At 40.7% G+C, this 18,032-nt stretch overlaps 1 protein-coding gene across 3 annotated transcripts; it reads right to left on the reverse strand.

The window, feature by feature from the left end:
* Positions 1 to 655: 655 nt before the first annotated feature.
* septin3 (septin 3) lies at positions 656 to 16,993 on the reverse strand. Of its 3 annotated transcripts, XM_033623991.2 has the most exons (11): positions 16,773 to 16,993; positions 14,862 to 16,657; positions 9,910 to 10,350; positions 9,618 to 9,746; positions 6,093 to 6,174; positions 5,724 to 5,861; positions 4,987 to 5,104; positions 3,252 to 3,347; positions 2,938 to 3,034; positions 2,769 to 2,820; positions 656 to 831 (listed from the first exon to the last, which is right to left on the reverse strand). In XM_033623991.2, the coding sequence occupies exons 1-11, from the start codon at positions 16,976 to 16,978 to the stop codon at positions 702 to 704; spliced, it is 3,285 nt and encodes a 1,094-aa protein (XP_033479882.2). In that variant the 5' UTR covers positions 16,979 to 16,993; the 3' UTR covers positions 656 to 701. The 3 variants fall into 3 exon arrangements, with proteins under 3 accessions (XP_033479882.2, XP_033479884.2, XP_033479883.2); XM_033623993.2 differs by lacking the exons at positions 14,862 to 16,657; positions 16,773 to 16,993 and adding an exon at positions 14,481 to 14,619; XM_033623992.2 differs by lacking the exons at positions 14,862 to 16,657; positions 16,773 to 16,993 and adding an exon at positions 12,762 to 12,949.
* Positions 16,994 to 18,032: the final 1,039 nt, after the last annotated feature.

An 18,032-nucleotide genomic window follows, 5' to 3' on the forward strand; every position in this document is an offset into this window, starting at 1 on the left:
AATGAAACGCGAACAGGGCTGGGGAACATTAGAGAAATTTCATTTGTTTTCTCCGTGAGGGTGGGTATTAAAGAAGACAGCGCAACTTGCACTGTTTGTTAAGCCCTCCTGACAGTAAAGCCACAGGGATTCTCTCATGGAATGAGCAGTTGCTGAAGACAAACTTAAAAAAAGAAGTTTGTACGGAGTCAGCTGCAGAGATGTTTCGTGCATCACTTCTGTACAGAACTTACGATTTTTATATTTTGCAACTCAAATTAATTTCATTTGTCTGAATTCAGACATCCGTTGCTACAATACTAAAACTTAAAAGGTGCCTCTTACAGCTAGCCTAATAATGTGGCACTTTCCAATATTACACTACCTGCTCAATGATAAACAACAAGGCATTGGCAGTCAATAAAGTCTTAATTTTACAATGGCACTAAGTTATCTTTTTTTGACTGGACTTTCATTCAAATATTCATAGGAATGACTTTGAAACCAGAGGGGTTTGATATGTGTTTGTCAGGAATAAAGTGTAGAGGATGGTGTATGGAGTTAGGAATCAAAACAAAAATGGACATGTTAAATGACCAATTTTTACAGAGAGAAATGTTTACAAGCATGCAGCGATGCCGCCGTGACGATGATAATAATATTCTGTAGAGTCATCTACCAGCTTCATTGCACTGTTTTTATTCACACTCTGACTGAACTGACTACAGGTTGCTTTCTTGGGTGTCATTGGAGGATATGGGGTGGAGACCTCCGTTCTCATTCAGTCTCTTGGCACGATAGGTTTCATAGTGAATGTTGTGAGTGACTTCCTTCAGATCCTGGAGGTGAGACCTGAGAAAGAGAGGTAAAGGAACACAAAGGGGAGATGTTATTAGTTATATATGTATCTATTTGACAAGGAGGTGTCAGATTTATTGTGTTTTTTGGATCATGTTTTAGGCCTAGCCCACACATACACAGGTATTTTTTCAAATATAGTTTTTTCTATGTGTTTTGGCCTTTTGTCCACATGCAAACTGCATTTTAGGACACTGAAAACTGACCTTTTGTAACTTCTTACAGGGTGAAGATTTTCAGAAACTGTGTTTTCAAACAGAGTTTGTTAGTGTGCGCTGTTATCTCATTTGTGAAGCAACAAATGAGGCACCATTTCCTGCAGTTGCGGAGGTGGCCAAAATAGTGCTGGCTTTAACCTTGCTAACATGACTTTTTAAATGTTTACACTAAGCAGCAACCTGCAGAGCTGAAAAGTGAAGCCAACACTTAAGTGCCAAAAACTGCAGTTCTTTGAATGGCCACTTGAGGCTGGCTCTAAAATCCAGTCAATCCCTGTAGACCCCCCATGTTTAAATGTCCACCTTTACAGCAGAAATAAACATGTTTACAGCCTGATACAAAAGCTGTTTTGGTCTCTGTATATAATTTCCCTGTTCGTGACAACTGTAAGGTGGGTGAAATTTTCTTTAACTCGCTTGCTTAAATGTTAGTAAGGCTTAAAGTTATGCATAACTAAGGCAATGGCCACTTTGATTGACAGGTGGGTGCTGTTTGCTGACAAGCCACCATGGTAATAATGTTGATTAGGTAATGTAACACTGACATAACCCAAGATTCAAAGAGTATAGGTGTAGCAGTAGCTGTCACTCTTCAGTTTGTTTTCTGTTCATGAAAGTTAATTAGTCACCTAAAAAAATGAAGCTGCTGCCCTGTATTGTTTCAAAATTTTGGAAATACTTTGTGGAAAAGTCTTGTTCAGCGTTTGGTTTCACTAAACTAATGTTCAGTTTTTCTGGAAAGCACAGTTTGTTTTAATGGTTTAAAGTCTGATTTTCGCCAGTGAAAATTAGCATCAGCATTATCACAGTTGACCATTGACTGTAAATGCACTGTGCTAATCAAGCAAGCAGCTAGCGTTAGGTTTATCTCCAACCTGTCATCCAAATATGGTCATTTCTGGCTTCAAAAAATGCAAAATGGCAATGGTCAAAATGCCAAACCACATAAATTTACAGTTACTCTTCCACTATATTAAGGAATGGGACACAAAGGTCACTGCTACACAATCCAACACTCCCATGACCCACGGACTCCCACCTGTTGGTCTGCCATGCTGTTGACAGCACTTCAGTTGTGTTTTTGTGTTTTCATTTGGATGGATATTTTTAAAAACAGTTTTTTGAGAAAGAGGAGGAATACAGTGCAATAGCATGACTGGACCTGGGAAAGAGACTGAACCAATAGGTTTTGCCACAGAGTAAAAGATAACATCATACGCTTACAAGCAAAGAATTACACAGAATATATACAATTCAAAATGCTTATTATGCTTATTTTCACATTCCGTATTACAGCTGAAATTACTGGATGATTAATAGATGAGTTGGTAATAGCTGCTGATAATGATCACCAAATATCTTGGTAACAGACTATATTTCCACAAAAATGCCCAAACAACTCCTGGTTCTCTCAAATAGTAAGTAATAAGTAAGTGTAGTAATAGTAATCAGAATATCATTATATTTTAATATCAAATTTGAAGACTTCACCTTGAGAAATTGTGATTTTTAAAAAATATTTAATAACATTTTAACATACAGAACAATTATTTGATAATAAGAAGATAATGATTAGCTGCAGCTCTATTACATCCATGATTCATGCTGCTAAAACAAAATGATGCCCTGTGGCATATCCCATTGTTTTTAATTGCTCCTTAAATCCAGTGCATTGTATTAGATTTTAATGATATATTTAAAAGACTATTTTACCTGATCAGGAAATCTCTCAGCTGAGCAAACTCACAATGGTTGGGATTTTCAACTGCAACAACAACAAAAAATGGACAGGATTAAATATCACATATTGTCCTTTGCCTGACACCATCAGTATAATCTCTGTATGTCATGAGTGTAAATGTTACTTATTAAGAAAGGCCACCTTCTACAATGCCCCACGCTGTCTTCCTCCCCAGAACTCGTTTGCCATTCACTTGATATTCTTTGTCACTGCCCACGACAGCAAAGGGCATCGCCTCCTATGGACAGAGACATTTCAACACGGTTCACTGTACCAAAGGGAGCTGCACAAGGTTTATGAGACGAAATACACAACTCCAGTGCCCTGGCATTCTGTTTAGAGGAAGCAGTGCATGAGTGTATGAGAGAGACAGTGGGTCGAGCTGGGTGGAGAGGAGGGGTCAGAGGGAGACTCATCGGACAAATGTGTGTGAAACAAAGAACAGAACCACTTACTCTGATCTTGTCATTGTCGCTCTTGTCCTCCATGTCCTCATCAAACTCCTTCTGTGGGTAAAACTCAATCCCGCCCATCTCCAGCTCCTTCCTTACCTACAGCATGAAACACAGCAAGGAGACAAAACACATCTGTGACACTTCACCCAAGCCCTGTCTTCAAATCACTTAATTACCCAAATCTGTGAAGAGTCTGTGGGATCTAATGCCTGTCCAATATTGGAATTTGGAGACAGATACAAAAAAACCGATTCTTATAAATAATCCTATCAGCCGATATGAGCCAATAGTCTTTTTTCACACACACACACACACACACACACAAATAACAAAAACAGTGGCTGAACAGGTTGTAACATAACCTAAAACCTGACTCTTTCCCCAATTTCCTTGGCTGCCTTTATCAGCTTGTGGACTGATCTCTAAGTGAAGAACTGGGAAAGGTTTTCTCTGGAAAAATCCAAAGCATGTGACGTTTATGCATGCTCTCAAGTGCCTTGCCTCTCTTCATCTTACTACAGTGCTAACAATGTGCAACAGTAGTTAACATTAGCTTAGAAATGACATCTACTACCGGCACCCATCACAACCCAGACTCCACACAGGCTGTTTTTCTGTTCCATACATTTTGCAGTGGTGGCCTGGAGACAGACCTTTACTTAGCGGCTGTAGCAAACTCAGACCCAAGGGTCCCACACCTCAGCAGCATCAAGAGGAAATGTGGCTGGACTACAATGTAAGTTAAACGGGCGAAAGACCAAGATGGTGCATGGGTCCAACAACCACAACTTTCAACTGGGACGCCGGTCTTCAGTTCCCCTGTTTTTGTTAAGCCAAACCCTGTTCTTTTTCTAAACCCAACCACCTGCTTTTGTTGCCTAAACCCAACCATGTGCTTGTGTTGGCTAAACATAACCATGTGCGCTTGTTGTTGAAAGAGGAAGAAAAAAAAAAATCAATTCACTGTGTTGTACCAATGCAGTGTGTTTGTTTTGATAGAGACTGTATATAGAAAACACGCAATGCATGTAACAGGCTGAAGTTGACATAGTGTCCCAGAACGTCAACAACCAACTCACCCAGGTTACCTTGCATGTCAAATGTCAAGGTAAAAACATCCATGACCAAACATTAATATGTGACGAGATGAGAATGTGCTGGACGTTATTAGCAAACAGCTGCTTATTTACACATCCAGCAGACAGAAAACAACATCAGCAGTCACTTGTGTTTCGGGTCATATGAATAATGTAATACTGATTTAATTTTTTGGTCTCCATCAACTCCATTTTGTTCACCAGCTGGTTGCTAACTGTGTCTGCCAAAAACGGCACTATGAGAGGGAGACCAAAAAAAACTCAAAACATAAAACTGAGACAATGAGTTAAACAGTTTGCTAGAACTGCAAAGTTGGGTGATAATTCTCTGTCATTTAGTCACTATGAGCGTCACCGTTCACATTAGTCATTTGATCCATTGGTATATATAGTGATTTGAGCAGCTTTAAAAACCAAAATATGAACTGAGCAGCACATTCTGGAGTTACAAAAAACGTGTCTTAGCAGAGGAAAAACAGTGCAATAACAAATAACTCAAACACGTCTTTGAATTTCTTGATAAATATAGGCTATGACATGACATGTAAACAAATACTGTATATCATAAATCAGCTGATATATGGGCCTGGAGGATTTATCAGTCTAACTGTAAAGGGCTTTTCATTGGTGGAACTCACCCGCTGTTTGAATTCCTGTCTCTCCTCAATGGTCATTGTGTCCGCCTTTGCGATGACAGGAATAATGTTGACTGAGTGACTCAAGCGCTTCATGAACTCGACGTCTAGTTGCCGAAGACTAGGACAGACCGACAGACAGAGAACAGGAAAGACAGAGAGGGAAGGTGAGTAAGTGGGTAGATTCAGGAGCTGTGACTCTTCCAGAAGGCTCGCATGTGACAGTGAAAAGAGGGTCAGGCTAACGAAAGGCAGAAGGAGGCACGGGGGTTTTATTTGTCATGTTTCATACGTCTCATTACCTTTCCCCGGTCTTGTAGCAATCACAAAAGACTTACAGTGTGGATGCTATTTGAAAAGTGGGCTTATCATTGGACAAAGGTTCTTGTTCGCCTGCACACAAAACATCCTGTCGCTCTCAATTACCCCGGCTAAGAAGGATGGGATACACTTGCTGTAATACACAAAAGACTGTATCCGTTTATCCATTAAAGAGCAATTTCACAGTTGTCAGCGGGAGCTAATTGTGAGGTGTTCAGAGGAGAGAGTGTTGTCTGCAATATAAAGTAGCTCTCTTGATATAAGGCTTTGTTAATCTGAAATGAAATGTTTTTGGATAAAGGGACACGAACACTGGTGCACTGTATGTACACTGCTCTCTGCCAACATATTACTGAAAACAGCTTTTAGATCAGATATTTAACTTTGCTAATCTCTAGTTCAGATAAGGTTTAACTCACGAGTGTCCAGTTGGGGAGATGAAATAGAGACAGCAGTGCACCCTGGTGTCGGGGATGCGCTTCTTTCTGGTGATGTTGACCTCCTCCTTCAGGAACTTCTCATACTGCTCATTGATGTACTTGGCAATAGGCTCCCAGCTGTGGATACAGCAGAAGAGGTCAGCTTGAGAGAAACAGATTATTTGAGCAAGAAAAGAGAAGTGGAAGAAGACGACTTTACTTGAATGGGATCATTTTCAATACTGTTTCAGGGAACTAAATGCACTATTGCATTTGGTAAGATGACAACTGAAAAATTGTTGACAGTAAGATGAGGCAGTAATGATGACATTTATGAGGCTTTCATGATGGAGGAGTTGGAAAGCCTACCAGTTGTCATTATTAATTTGGTCTCCAAAGCCTGGAGTGTCGACGACTGTCAACTTCATCTTCACACCACCCTCCTCAAGGACTGTAAGAAAAATATACACACACAAAGAAAAGAACAACATAAACCACAGTTGTTGCTTTGTTGGTGCAAAATCAATTTTATGCAGCGGGTTTGTACTTGATGTGTTTTCGCAAACGGAATATTTAACATATTGAACAAATTTTTATGCCTGAGATACACAGAAACAGCACTCATGCTAAAAACACTGCAAACCAAAGATGATGATCTGATAGAGATATTTTTAACACGTCTGCTGTGTCTCTCGGGCAACGTCTCGCTCTGGCAAGAGCGTAATGATGTCAGGTCACTGTCAACCGCAGGCTATGTGTGCATGATCGTGTACTAAAACTGTAACAACCAAACACTGGGCTTTTTCCAAGGGTTTGACATTTCACCATTGTTTCTCTGTTGCTGTTAAATCATCAAGGATGTTGACGAGTTCAGTCACATCTCCAGTCCCAGGTTCCAAAATGAGCAGAGTTACTGCTGAATGTTACATAGTATAGAGTCCCCGACTGATTTCATAAACAGCACGCAGAGCTGTCTGGCGGTGACTGATTTGATACTAACACTGGGGGAGGGGTGCCAAAGTCAGATATTTTCAAATACTACACATAGTGACTTCAAATAGGAGCAATCGGCTCTGCATTCCAGCTAATTAGGATTCTTTTCAAACCAAAATCATGGCTGATTCTTGCTGCACAGTGTGGTTTATTCCTGCAGAAAGCCTGCGTGTCGAGGAAGAACATCACAACATGAATGTTTTATGAAAGAAACTCAGCGATGAGTGAAACAAGCCTGACTCCTCGCTCTACAACATTGTTAGCGAGCCACAAATTGAGCCATGTTTACCTCTTTGTGTCATTTGTCAGCAGGGGTCATTCATTGTTGCCATGGAAACAAAGCTTGCAGTTCAGAGACTGTCTGGTGTTATGGCAGTTAACTTTTAAGGACATCCCTATCTTTATGCAACTGTCTTACTTGTGTTAGGCAAACAAACTAAGAAAGCCTAAATCCTCTCTCATCTCTTTATTAAAGTATCCCTTATATTAGCAGAATGGAGTTCTTTTTTACCAACTGTAGAGCTTGTGTGTCTCATTTGACATGTCCTAGTATAATAAAAATGTCAGACAAATGTAAACTGGCTGGATAGTTCAAGTCTGCACTGGGTGTTATAGAGAAAATCAAATATCACAATATTTTTGTCCAAATACCTCAATATCAATATTGTGTTGATATTGTAGGGTTGACTATTGGCATCATGGTATCAGGTTTTTGATAAATAATCATCAGTAATATGGATATAATGACTAAGTGGGTAAAGGCAAATAATCGAACAGCTTGAACAGTCTGGCAAGTTCAGGAAATAACATCACTTTACTGTAACATAACCCTTACAACCAGGAAAAGACAACAATTAGGATATTACAATATCCATCCATATCCATATCCATATATTTAGATAAAATATCAATATATTTCCCAGCTGTAGTTGTGTGAGACAAAAAGAGACAATTTCAAAAGCTCAGTCTGTCAAACACAAGTCAAATGAAAATGAAAAGAAGTTCTGATGCACCTACAGTATGTGTGTGAACAAATACTATCTGGCCTGAAGATCAACAAGTCTGTCCACAGCCCTGCATGCCAGCAAAACACTTTGAAAATCCTCACAGTTACAGACATACCTCTGAGGATTAATGAATTTGTGTCAAGTCCTAGACCCAGATTATCACAAATCGAAGTAGCTGATCCTTGAACAACAACCTGTCATCTGTCAGTGATCTGTCCACCAAATTTTAGCATAGGGATGCCTGAATTTACCGACCAAAAATCAGTATCAGTCAATACTCGCTCTGTTGACTGCCATCAGCCTATCAGCAAATAACAAGACATCTACCAAAGACAGTGGCCAGTGTTTTTCTGTTGTGTCGCATCAATTTCAAATCAAATCGTCCCTAAACAATGTGTTTTCGGACAAACACAGATGTTTTCAGGAAGTGAATTTTCGTTTCCGGAATAGTGAAGGCGTGCCCCACCCTACTTTGCCTTAATGTAGACAGAAATCCCTGCCGCACTGGGCTGACGTGCCAAGTCAAACCAAACCATGCCAAGCCAGCATGAGTGTAGAAAAAAGGCATTACTCTGCCTCTAACTGGCTTACCCTGACATTCTTACCCTCACCTTAACCAATCCATCTCCTCTTGCCTAAACCTAGCAACCTAACCAACCCAACCAACAAAGCCAATGAGCACTAGACAATCAGAGGTACAGTCGGGCACGTCATGCCTTCGCTTTCCTAGGAAACATAAAAATTACCTCCCTAGGACACCTTTGGGACAAAAGGACACAGTAAACTGACAATCCGAGGAAGCACCCTATTTTTTTTCTGACAATGATACATTGTGAACAACAAATCCACATTAACATCTGCAGATGGACAGCTGGTTAACGTTAGCTGTTAGCAGCCAGTGGCCGGAGACAACAGCATTGCATTAAAGAGGTATTTCACTGCTGGAAAGATGGCCGTTTAAATAAAACTACTCTGTGCAGGAGAAAGACACAAATGCTTTTGAAATTGGTGCCACAGAAACAGAGAAAATAGAAAAAAAGGATGACACAATGCCAACACATCTGTTTGAAACAATGGCGGCCAGTTGGCAAGAAACAATGTCGTATTACAAATAAAAAGTGGCTAAAACATGTTTCTGAAACATCTGAAGCAAGAAATTGGCAGATTACAGAAATTACTTCGTCCATGCCTGAGTTTTGCCAGGGGGCAAGGAGGGATACCTAGGCACTGGCCAGATGGAGGGAAGTTTACCACAGTTCATGTACACATACTACTCAGCATATTAATTTGATACAAAGATGGTTAAAAAAACAGGGAACTATCACTTTAAGTGACATTATGGTGTGCTCAAGTTCTATTCAGTGAAACTGAGTATTGGACAAAGGTAAATTATAATGTTACCATGATGTGCTCAACTGTAATCTTGGCCTGAAACTTGCAAAAATACAGTTTGATGTTTTCACCACAAAATGAAATATTTATTTGAGAGGGAATCACAATATGTTACATGAAGTAAAAAGGCTTTTACAGCTACTCAAAATAGACACGAGTCAGGCAGGTTTTTTATGATTCTGATATGATTCTGATATTCTTGCGAAATGTGAGGGAACCACCAGCTGTGACAGTAAATGCACAGCCACAGTAAACAAATCATCAAAGCCTCTCACACAAAGTAACTGCAGAAGACACAGAAGTTGGCCAGTGCATCCGTAGCTCAACTAAAATAAATGAGAAGCTCACTTGGCAGCTACCAGGGTGCACTGATAGACTGTAAGTAGGCTACATGGGACTTTTAAGAACACGGTCAAAGATTGTTAATTTTCTCTGTCAAATTAAACGCTGCTATAAATGTCTGGCTCTAAAGAAAGAACAGAAGCTCTCTCCCTGTACTCACCATGAGACACTGCTTTGATCTCCACAGTTTTGGGGATCTTCTCATCACGGCCCCATCCTGCGCTTCTCCTGCTCACCTGGGACTTGAACAGGGTGTTCACCAGAGTTGACTTTCCGAGACCGCTGTGACCTGAGACAAGAGGGAGGGGGAAAATGTAATGAACAAGCCCAAAGAGTAGACAAACTTATGATGGTATGAGGTATGAAGGAAAAATTAGAATTGATTTGCTTTTCTCTGAGAACAAAAATCAAAGACAAAGGATAAAAAAACCCCAACTAATTCTGTGACTTACCGACAACCATTATGTTAAAGTCAAAGCCCGTCTTCATGGTCTTCTTCCTCATCTGCTCAATGATGGTGTCAATACCAATGTACCCCAGCAGAGTGGATCCACCACTGGAGGTGTGGGAGCCTCCATGCCCATGACCTCCATTGTGTGCTGCAGTGTGACCTCCACCGTGGCCCACACCGTGACCCACTCCGTGACCTATGCCATGACCCACATTATGACCCACATTATGACCAACAGCGTGGCTCGGGCCGTGAGTACCGATGGGGACTGGAATGGCACTTGGAGGAGGAGCTGAAGTGCTCCTTTCCCCTCCTACTCCTCCTCCAATGCCCGGGCCCTGGGGTGGGAAGGGGCTGGAGGGGGAAGGACCCCCCACATTTGGAGGCTTGGCAGGGACGGCTGGTTTGGGTCTCACTTCTGGAGGAACTACGTCTGACATGTCTACAGGAGAAAAAAAGGAGAGGAGGATAACAAATATATTGTTTCATCAACAGAAAATACTGCCACATTACGAAGTAGGCCAGCACAGCAAGCTGAGGCCTCTCCTCCTTTTAACTTGTTCTACACTGAAGAAATGGGTTATTCCCTCTTCGATGGTAAGCTGCCCAAAGTATTAAACTAATATATTGCTTTCACGGAAAGCGTTTTGATTTTAAGATATTTGTCTTCAGTTTGTAAAAATAGATGTTGCTGTTGAGCGTTATTAAGTGAATTAGGTACTGGTCCCAGATCCACATTAAATACAGTTTCTTCATCAATGTCATTGTAAAATTCAGTATTTCCGATGTCAGTCAGCACCACCAACTACATTTCTAAAGCCACAGCAATTGCTAGTTATAATAGGGATGTAAAAAACAGGTCTCATCAAGGGGGGATTCTATATTGATTTCTTGGACAAGGACACAATATTTGGATTTCCTAATCTCAACCCGAGCCCGACGGGTCCGAAAAGCCCGACGGGTACCGCACCAGGCTATCTGTCCTTCCTCCCTGCCGGAGGAGGGTGCGTCACTGGCATAGAAATACAGTGTGAGTCGTTGATAATATTGGATTGCTGATCACTGAATTGATTTGATCCAGTTCGATGTATCCTTACACTCCTCCAATCCAGGCTATGGTACTAAAAATTGCAGATACCCAGAGTTTAGGTATCCCTACATGTAACTTTTTTTATACTATGAGCACTACAGCTACAACAGTTAGACAACTTATTGATTCATCAACAGAAAATTTATCAGGAGTTACTTTGATAATCAATCAGTTGTTTTGAGTCCTTTTTTTTTTTAAGAAAATGCCAAGCTCAACTTCCAGCTCCTCATATTTGAATGTTTTCCTGGTTTCTTGTCTACTATGATAGTACTGAATATCTTTGGTTAGAAAAAAACCAATACATTTTAGGAAGTTACTATGGACTCTGGCATTTTGTGGACATTTGCTGCGAATTTATAGACTGAATGATTGATCAAGAAAATAATAGCTACATTAACAAATAAACTCATCATCGGTTGCAGCTCTAGTGAAGACTACAAGAGACACTATATTCATCTCTTTTCAATCAGGGTGGCAGCATACATCTGACAAATAGACATTCAATCTTTATCTGCGTGGCTAGACACCACTGCAACCAAATTAAAAAAAATACTGTACGTTGGTGCGAACTGATCCTTTAAACGAAGCAAACAGTGCGGGCAGGCAGATGGTGCAGTAACAGGCATGTGGTTGATCACCTCATCCCTGCAGGCTGTACACATGGATCAGCCTGCTGCCATGCTTAAAATCAGTGCTGCCATGCTTTAAGTCAGAGCATCCACAGTGGGAGATACAGATGATAGAGGTCACTGAGGCGGTGGCTGTCGCTTTGATTCATGCAGCTTTGCTCCCCCCTCTCCATGCCTGCCCTCCTGCCTTCACACATACAATCAGATTTACAGAATTATTTTAGCACTACTGTGGATCTAAATGCTGCAAGAAAATCCCACTTGAAGACTGAAACATAGAACTGCTGGCATGGAAGCTACAACCTGTTTCCTATCTACAATTTTGGATCTGGATCTCTGTCCTCCAGGAAATTCTGCCTCTCCTCTTGTCCCTTTCTTCCTTCTGTGTGTGTGTGTCCATTTCATTCTCCTTTCTGTGTGAATGATGTGCTTCAGTTATGTTTCTTTAGTGTTTGTGTAGCCTGTCCACTTCCCAGGTTACATGTCTCAGGACTCAGGCTCTAGCTATTTGGAGACACATGGAAGCTGCTTGACATCCTCCTGCATCCATCTTCTTCAGATGTGTTCACATTCTGTAACATTATGTCTTACTGTCTATAATGTAATGTTATTGTGTTGGTCTTTCCTGTGCACAGGACACCTATTGCATGTCTGTCCGTCCAGGAAGAGGGATCACACCTCAGCTGCTCTTCCTGAGGTTTCTTACAATTTTCCCCGTTAAAGGGTTTTTAGAGATGTTTCCTTTATCCGAAGGAGGGTTGAAAAGGACAGAAGGTGTCATGAGCTGTACAGATCATAAAGCTCCCTGAGCCACATTTGTAATTGGGATATTGGGCTATATAACGGTCAAATAAACCGAACTTGACTAATAACCGTTATTTGCGCTGGGTGGCCGCGCATATTAACCTGAAGGGCCACGCACTATGTCTCCACTTTTAAGCTAACCATATTTTTATCTGTTTTAACACACCACACGAGGTTAGCTCCATCACAGCCAGCCCACCCCCATTGTCTCACTCCAGTCATGCTGGATAATAACGTTAACAGCCAGCGGCGGCTCTGTGTTAGCTGCTAGCTAGTTACAGCCCGCTAGCTAACGGTCGACTCGCGGCGTTGATGTAGTGTCACACTCACCGATTCACGTTCAGTTGAGCCGCAAATCCGCTGTTTAGTTGATTGACTGATCAATAGTCGCTCTGACTCCGAGAACAAACGATGTATATCCAAACACAGAGATAACAAGATAAGGAGCGGTCATGTGATTAGTCTGGGTACCTCTTCTCTCCTTCCCCCTGGCAGTGAGCCCCCCCTTTCCCGTTACCACGGCGACAAGAGGAGAGGGAGTGGGGAGATGCAGCGCGCATGCGCAGTCTAACTTTACATCAAAGACTTTTTTTTGTTTCAGTGCCTTCTGTCAGTGATACAGACTATTTTTAGGGAACATTTTGGATCGCATTATAATTAGACAAGTACTGGTGAAAATAAAATCCTGAAATAGGTATTCAGATATTTTACTTGAATTAAAGTACTGCCATGTAAAATATTGTACCATTACAAGTATAAGTTCTGCATTTATGATTGCACTCCAGTAAAAGTGGGAATGTTTTATTAGCATAATATACTTAAATTATCAAAATTAAAGGTCCTCATTGAGGGAGAATGGCCCCTGTCAGTGATATACTTGTATTACTGTGTGTTATATTATTGGACAGCCTATCTATGCAGAGCGAATTTTATATAGCCTACAGAAATATATCATTGTGCTACATATAATACCATATTGTATCTTGCCATTAAAATATCTTACTATGTAAAGAATAAGAACCAAAGACCAGAAGCTATAACTGCAAGGTCAATGTAGTGGAGTAAAAAGTGCAATATTTCCCTCTGAAATGTAGTGGAGAAGAAGAAGCAGACAAGATACAGTGAAGCAAAAGTACCTTAAAATGGTACTTAGCACAGTTTCTGAGTAGATACTGCACACGGTTACATTTTGCTGTGCCTAAGTTAAAGTAACAATAGACTACCTCAGTGTAAAAATACTCCATTACATGTAGAAGTTATTCATTTATAATTTTCCCTTAACCAAAAATACAGAAATATTGTCAACAAAAAGTACTTAAAGTTTCAAAATTACTCATTGATACATTATCATTTAAGCAGCATTTAATATTGCAGCTGGTCTGAATGGAGCTCACATTTGTTTTAAAGCATAATATTCTATAAATTCTATAAATGTTTTGTGTTTAAAATCTTAGTGTGCTAAATGAAGATTGACCAAATGTAGCTAAGTAAGAAGTGAAATGTTTCCATCTCATATGTCATTGACGTAAAAGTGTGAAGTAGCATAAAATGACAATATAGTAAAGTAAAAGTTCCTCAAAATTGTATAAACATACAGTTCTCAAGTAACTCTACCTATATATCCAGTGGTGAAACCTGTGAGGACAGTGTACTTTCATGAAGAATCACTAACAGTGGTTCCCTCTGCTACACAAAGTTTGGTTTATTTCCAGTTTCTAAATCCACTTGTCAACAGATTAATCTCTATGACAACCGAGCAAACGTCAAGACAAATACTAAATATTGGACAGTTTGACAATGTAGGGCCTTTAAAAGTTATTCAGATGAAACCATGTGACCATAAACTAACTGGACTACACAATCTGTGGCAGTGGGATGTAGATACTTAAATCAAATTTAGTGGTGATTTTTTTAATGTATATCCTGTAATTTTACTGTAGGACTTACATTTGTATAAATAAACTTTAACCAGCAGTAATTGCATATGTAAAATTGTTAAAAATTGTTTCATAAAACGACTTCTTAACCTAACTGTACCACTCTACTCACAGTTTATCTCTGAGTTGCCCTCCAGTCATCCCTCTTTTGCTTTCCTCTCTGCATGTTTTTGTTGTGTTTGTTTGTCCCTGTGGAGTGCTGTAGTGGCATGTCCTCCTGGACTAGTCGTCACTTTGATAGATACTGCTAACCAACATTGTCATGTCTCTCCTCAGCATGTCTGTTACTCTACTGATAAGGAGCGAGGTCTTAAATCCCTCTGCTTTCCTCTTTGACCGCCCCCTCGTCTGACTTCCCGCCCCCTTAGATAGACAACATTTAACTCTAAAAAAGACTAAAAACAAGGGATGAGAGAGTCATGTGTGACTTGAGGGGCTGTTTGACTTTGTTAAGTTAAAGTTTTCCAGGTGGTTTGGATATCTCTGTACTCACCCACGTACACTGAACCTGGGTAATACATGGTGACGTAATAGGGGTCTTCTGGCTCCTCCATGATAAATGCTCTGTCTGCCCGAGAGTAATTTGGTCCGTGTAGTGGAGGGGGAGCTGTTGTTGTTGTCTCATCTGCTCTCTGGTGCACTGTGTGCTGCGGCTGGGACGGCAGGTCAAAGACCTCCTTTGACCTGATGCCAAACCTGTTTGTGTTGAATGGGCAGTATTTCTCTGAGGGATAATCTGGTAGCTTTGCCGGCACAACATGATGGTCAGATGGTGCAAAAATATCTGTTTGACTCAGTCCTTTGTCACTGAGGCTCACCTCTCCATGGCTTTTATTTTGATTGTGATCAAACTGATGTTTGTGTGAGATTATATCTGGTTTGGAGAGGGTCATTTTTGAAGTGGTGCACTCAACAGAAGCCTCCTGTGTCTGAGGTGCCACCAGACATGTCTTAAGTCGATTTAATCTGTGTGCACACTGAGGAGACTCCGTTTCACGATCAATGTCTCTCGACTGGCAGCTGTAATCCTTTGAAACACAGTCGGACTGACTTACTGCGCTCCTTACATCCATCTGTGTGGTTTGATTCTGAGCCTTTGACCAGAATCTGTGTTTCTGAGAAGACTTGATGGGTTGAGATATATTGGTTTGTTGACAGAGTTTAGATGAATTTCCTAGAGTTGTCCTTGTGTTGTTTTCTTCTCGAGGTCTCCTGAGATTAGATAAAAATGTTGTATCCAGTGTTATTTCACTACTGAAGTCAAATCGTCTTCTCCTGGTCTCAACATTGGGTGACTTATTCAAGAAAGGCTCTTTGGAAAAGGACATTTTGGGAGTCGTCGGTGAAGCTGCACTTCTCTCAGAACACATTTGTTCACATGATTGGTCACTGGACGTGTAATTCCTCCTCTGAGGGTAATCTATATATTTTCTGTGAAGGTTCAGGCTCGACTGAGTAGCCGGCACATCAAACGCTGACTGAGAATCTCTCTGAACAACATTAGCAAACTTAATCCCTTCAGACTCGGAGAGAGATGTTTGTGTACCTGTCGCTCCACTTGGCAGAAATCCCTGTTGCTGTTTGATGTTTGACTTTGGTTTAGGGATTGAAGTAATCTCTGTATTCCTAGGTGGAGGCTTTGGTTTATCTATCGCAATATTGTCTTTTTTACTTAAACCAACTTTGTCTTGCAATGAGCAGGATCTCTGAGACATGGCTGCATATCTCTGGGACTCAGTATAATATCGAGACATGGAACAAGCTCTCCTCAAGGTAGGGTGAGTAAAGTCTAGTAAAGCTTCCTGGTCAAGAATGTCATGCTTTGCTTCATTTGAAGACCTTTGTTTGCTGGATTCAGGTTCAACTTTAGTATTGGATATGGTAATTGATCGAGCACGTCTTTCTTTAGCGACAGGAGAGGGCTGTTTGCCTCCTTCCGAGCTCGTCCCTTGGCACAGAGAAGTCGGAGATGGACTCAGTCTAGGTGTTGGAACAATCAGAGTTGGAGATACACTTGGCTTCAGCTGAGGCTGGTGAAGCAATGGGGAGGGATCACTGGGATGAAGAGAATCCCTTGGCTTTGGTTTCAGAGTGGGAGAGGAATTTGACTGTGGCGCAGGAAAAATGGAGATGCAGGGCCGTGCAGAGAGAGTTGGAGAGATGTATGTTTTGGGCTTGGCTCTTGGCAGGGTCGAAGCTCTTTCCCCGTGGTTTCTCTGTGAATGCTGAGATGATTTACTCCAAGGGGGCTGACTGGGTATCTTGGAAGAACAAATGGGGACAAAAGATCTGCAGCCACAAGAGGGAGGGAAAAAAAATGTAATCGCAAAATTAATTCAGCACAGTATTTACTTTATTACATACAGTATAACTGAGCTGCAATTGAAGCTACAGCTTAATTTACCTGTCAGTGTTTGTCTGTTTCGTGTCATTTTCTTCATAGACGAGTCCCTTCTCATCAAATGATGGGATTTTAATGGCTTTCTTCCTGATGACAGGAGAAGAGAGGGACAGAGGAGGAGACAAACAGACTGACAGATGTTCCTTTGTTTGTCTGGAGGATGCAGATACTTGAGGGATCAAAGGTGCCAGACGGTCAAAAACACTCATCCTGTTTTAAGTTGTGAGGGAAGAGATAAAAAGAAAGACTTAGATTTCATTGATAGGAGTGGAGAAATGAAAGAAAATCAAGATGTCCGATAAATATCAAACATTTATATCTGTAAATATTTTGCACATCACAATCTGACAGTGGTGGAGGAAACATTCAGATTGTATATTTATATAACATTTGTCAATACTACAATGTAAAAGTATTCAATTACAAGTAAGAGCATTCAAAATATTCCTTGAGTGAGAGCACAGAAATATCTGCAACAGTAAAAGTACTCATTAGCTTACACAAAAATGGTGCATGTTACCATATTTAATATTAATAGCTTGCTAATACCAATACATTAATGTGTAAGTTGTATTTTACTGCTCTATTCGGTTGAGATGGAGCCTGTTTTACACAACCATAACATAGCATACAGTGGGAATACTCAAGTAAAGCACAGTTACCTAAAAACTGCTCTTAAGTACAGCACTTACATGAATGAACCACTTCTAATCACTGTCTAAAACCATATGGCAGCTATGTGATAACACTGTAAATTCCATTTTGTAACAAATCTTTATGATGAAAAAAGCAACTTTTATGAAGTCGCAATTGAGGAAAACAGACACAAACCTGCTGTCTGAAGTAATGCCTCTGTTGTTGACACGCTGAGCGAGTAAATAAGTCGCAGAGTGCAAGACGGGGAACTCAGCAGTAGGAAGTAGTGGGCACAGAAGTGCCATTCTCTCCATTCCTCCACACTGAAGCTGCACTGTTTCACTCCCACTCTGGGCTCTCATCTTGTTTGGTTCATGGGCCGTCTGTGAAGTCTCAATGTGATCTTATTGTAGTTGTCTGTCTGGTGCAGATCAGTGGTGAATCAAGTACTCAGATCTTTTACTTTATCAAAAAAAAAAAAAAAAAAAGTACTTGAAGGTGCCACAAGTAAAAGTGCTGGGCCCCTCATACTACTATGTGTCACATTACTGGATTGTTAACACTGATGCATCTAGCTGTAAGCAGCAATTTACTGTTGGTCGAGGTGGAGTTACATATAGCTTATCT

Source organism: Epinephelus lanceolatus, chromosome 3 (genome assembly GCF_041903045.1).
Source record: "Epinephelus lanceolatus isolate andai-2023 chromosome 3, ASM4190304v1, whole genome shotgun sequence".
In the NCBI taxonomy this organism is placed as follows: Eukaryota; Metazoa; Chordata; class Actinopteri; order Perciformes; family Serranidae; genus Epinephelus; species Epinephelus lanceolatus.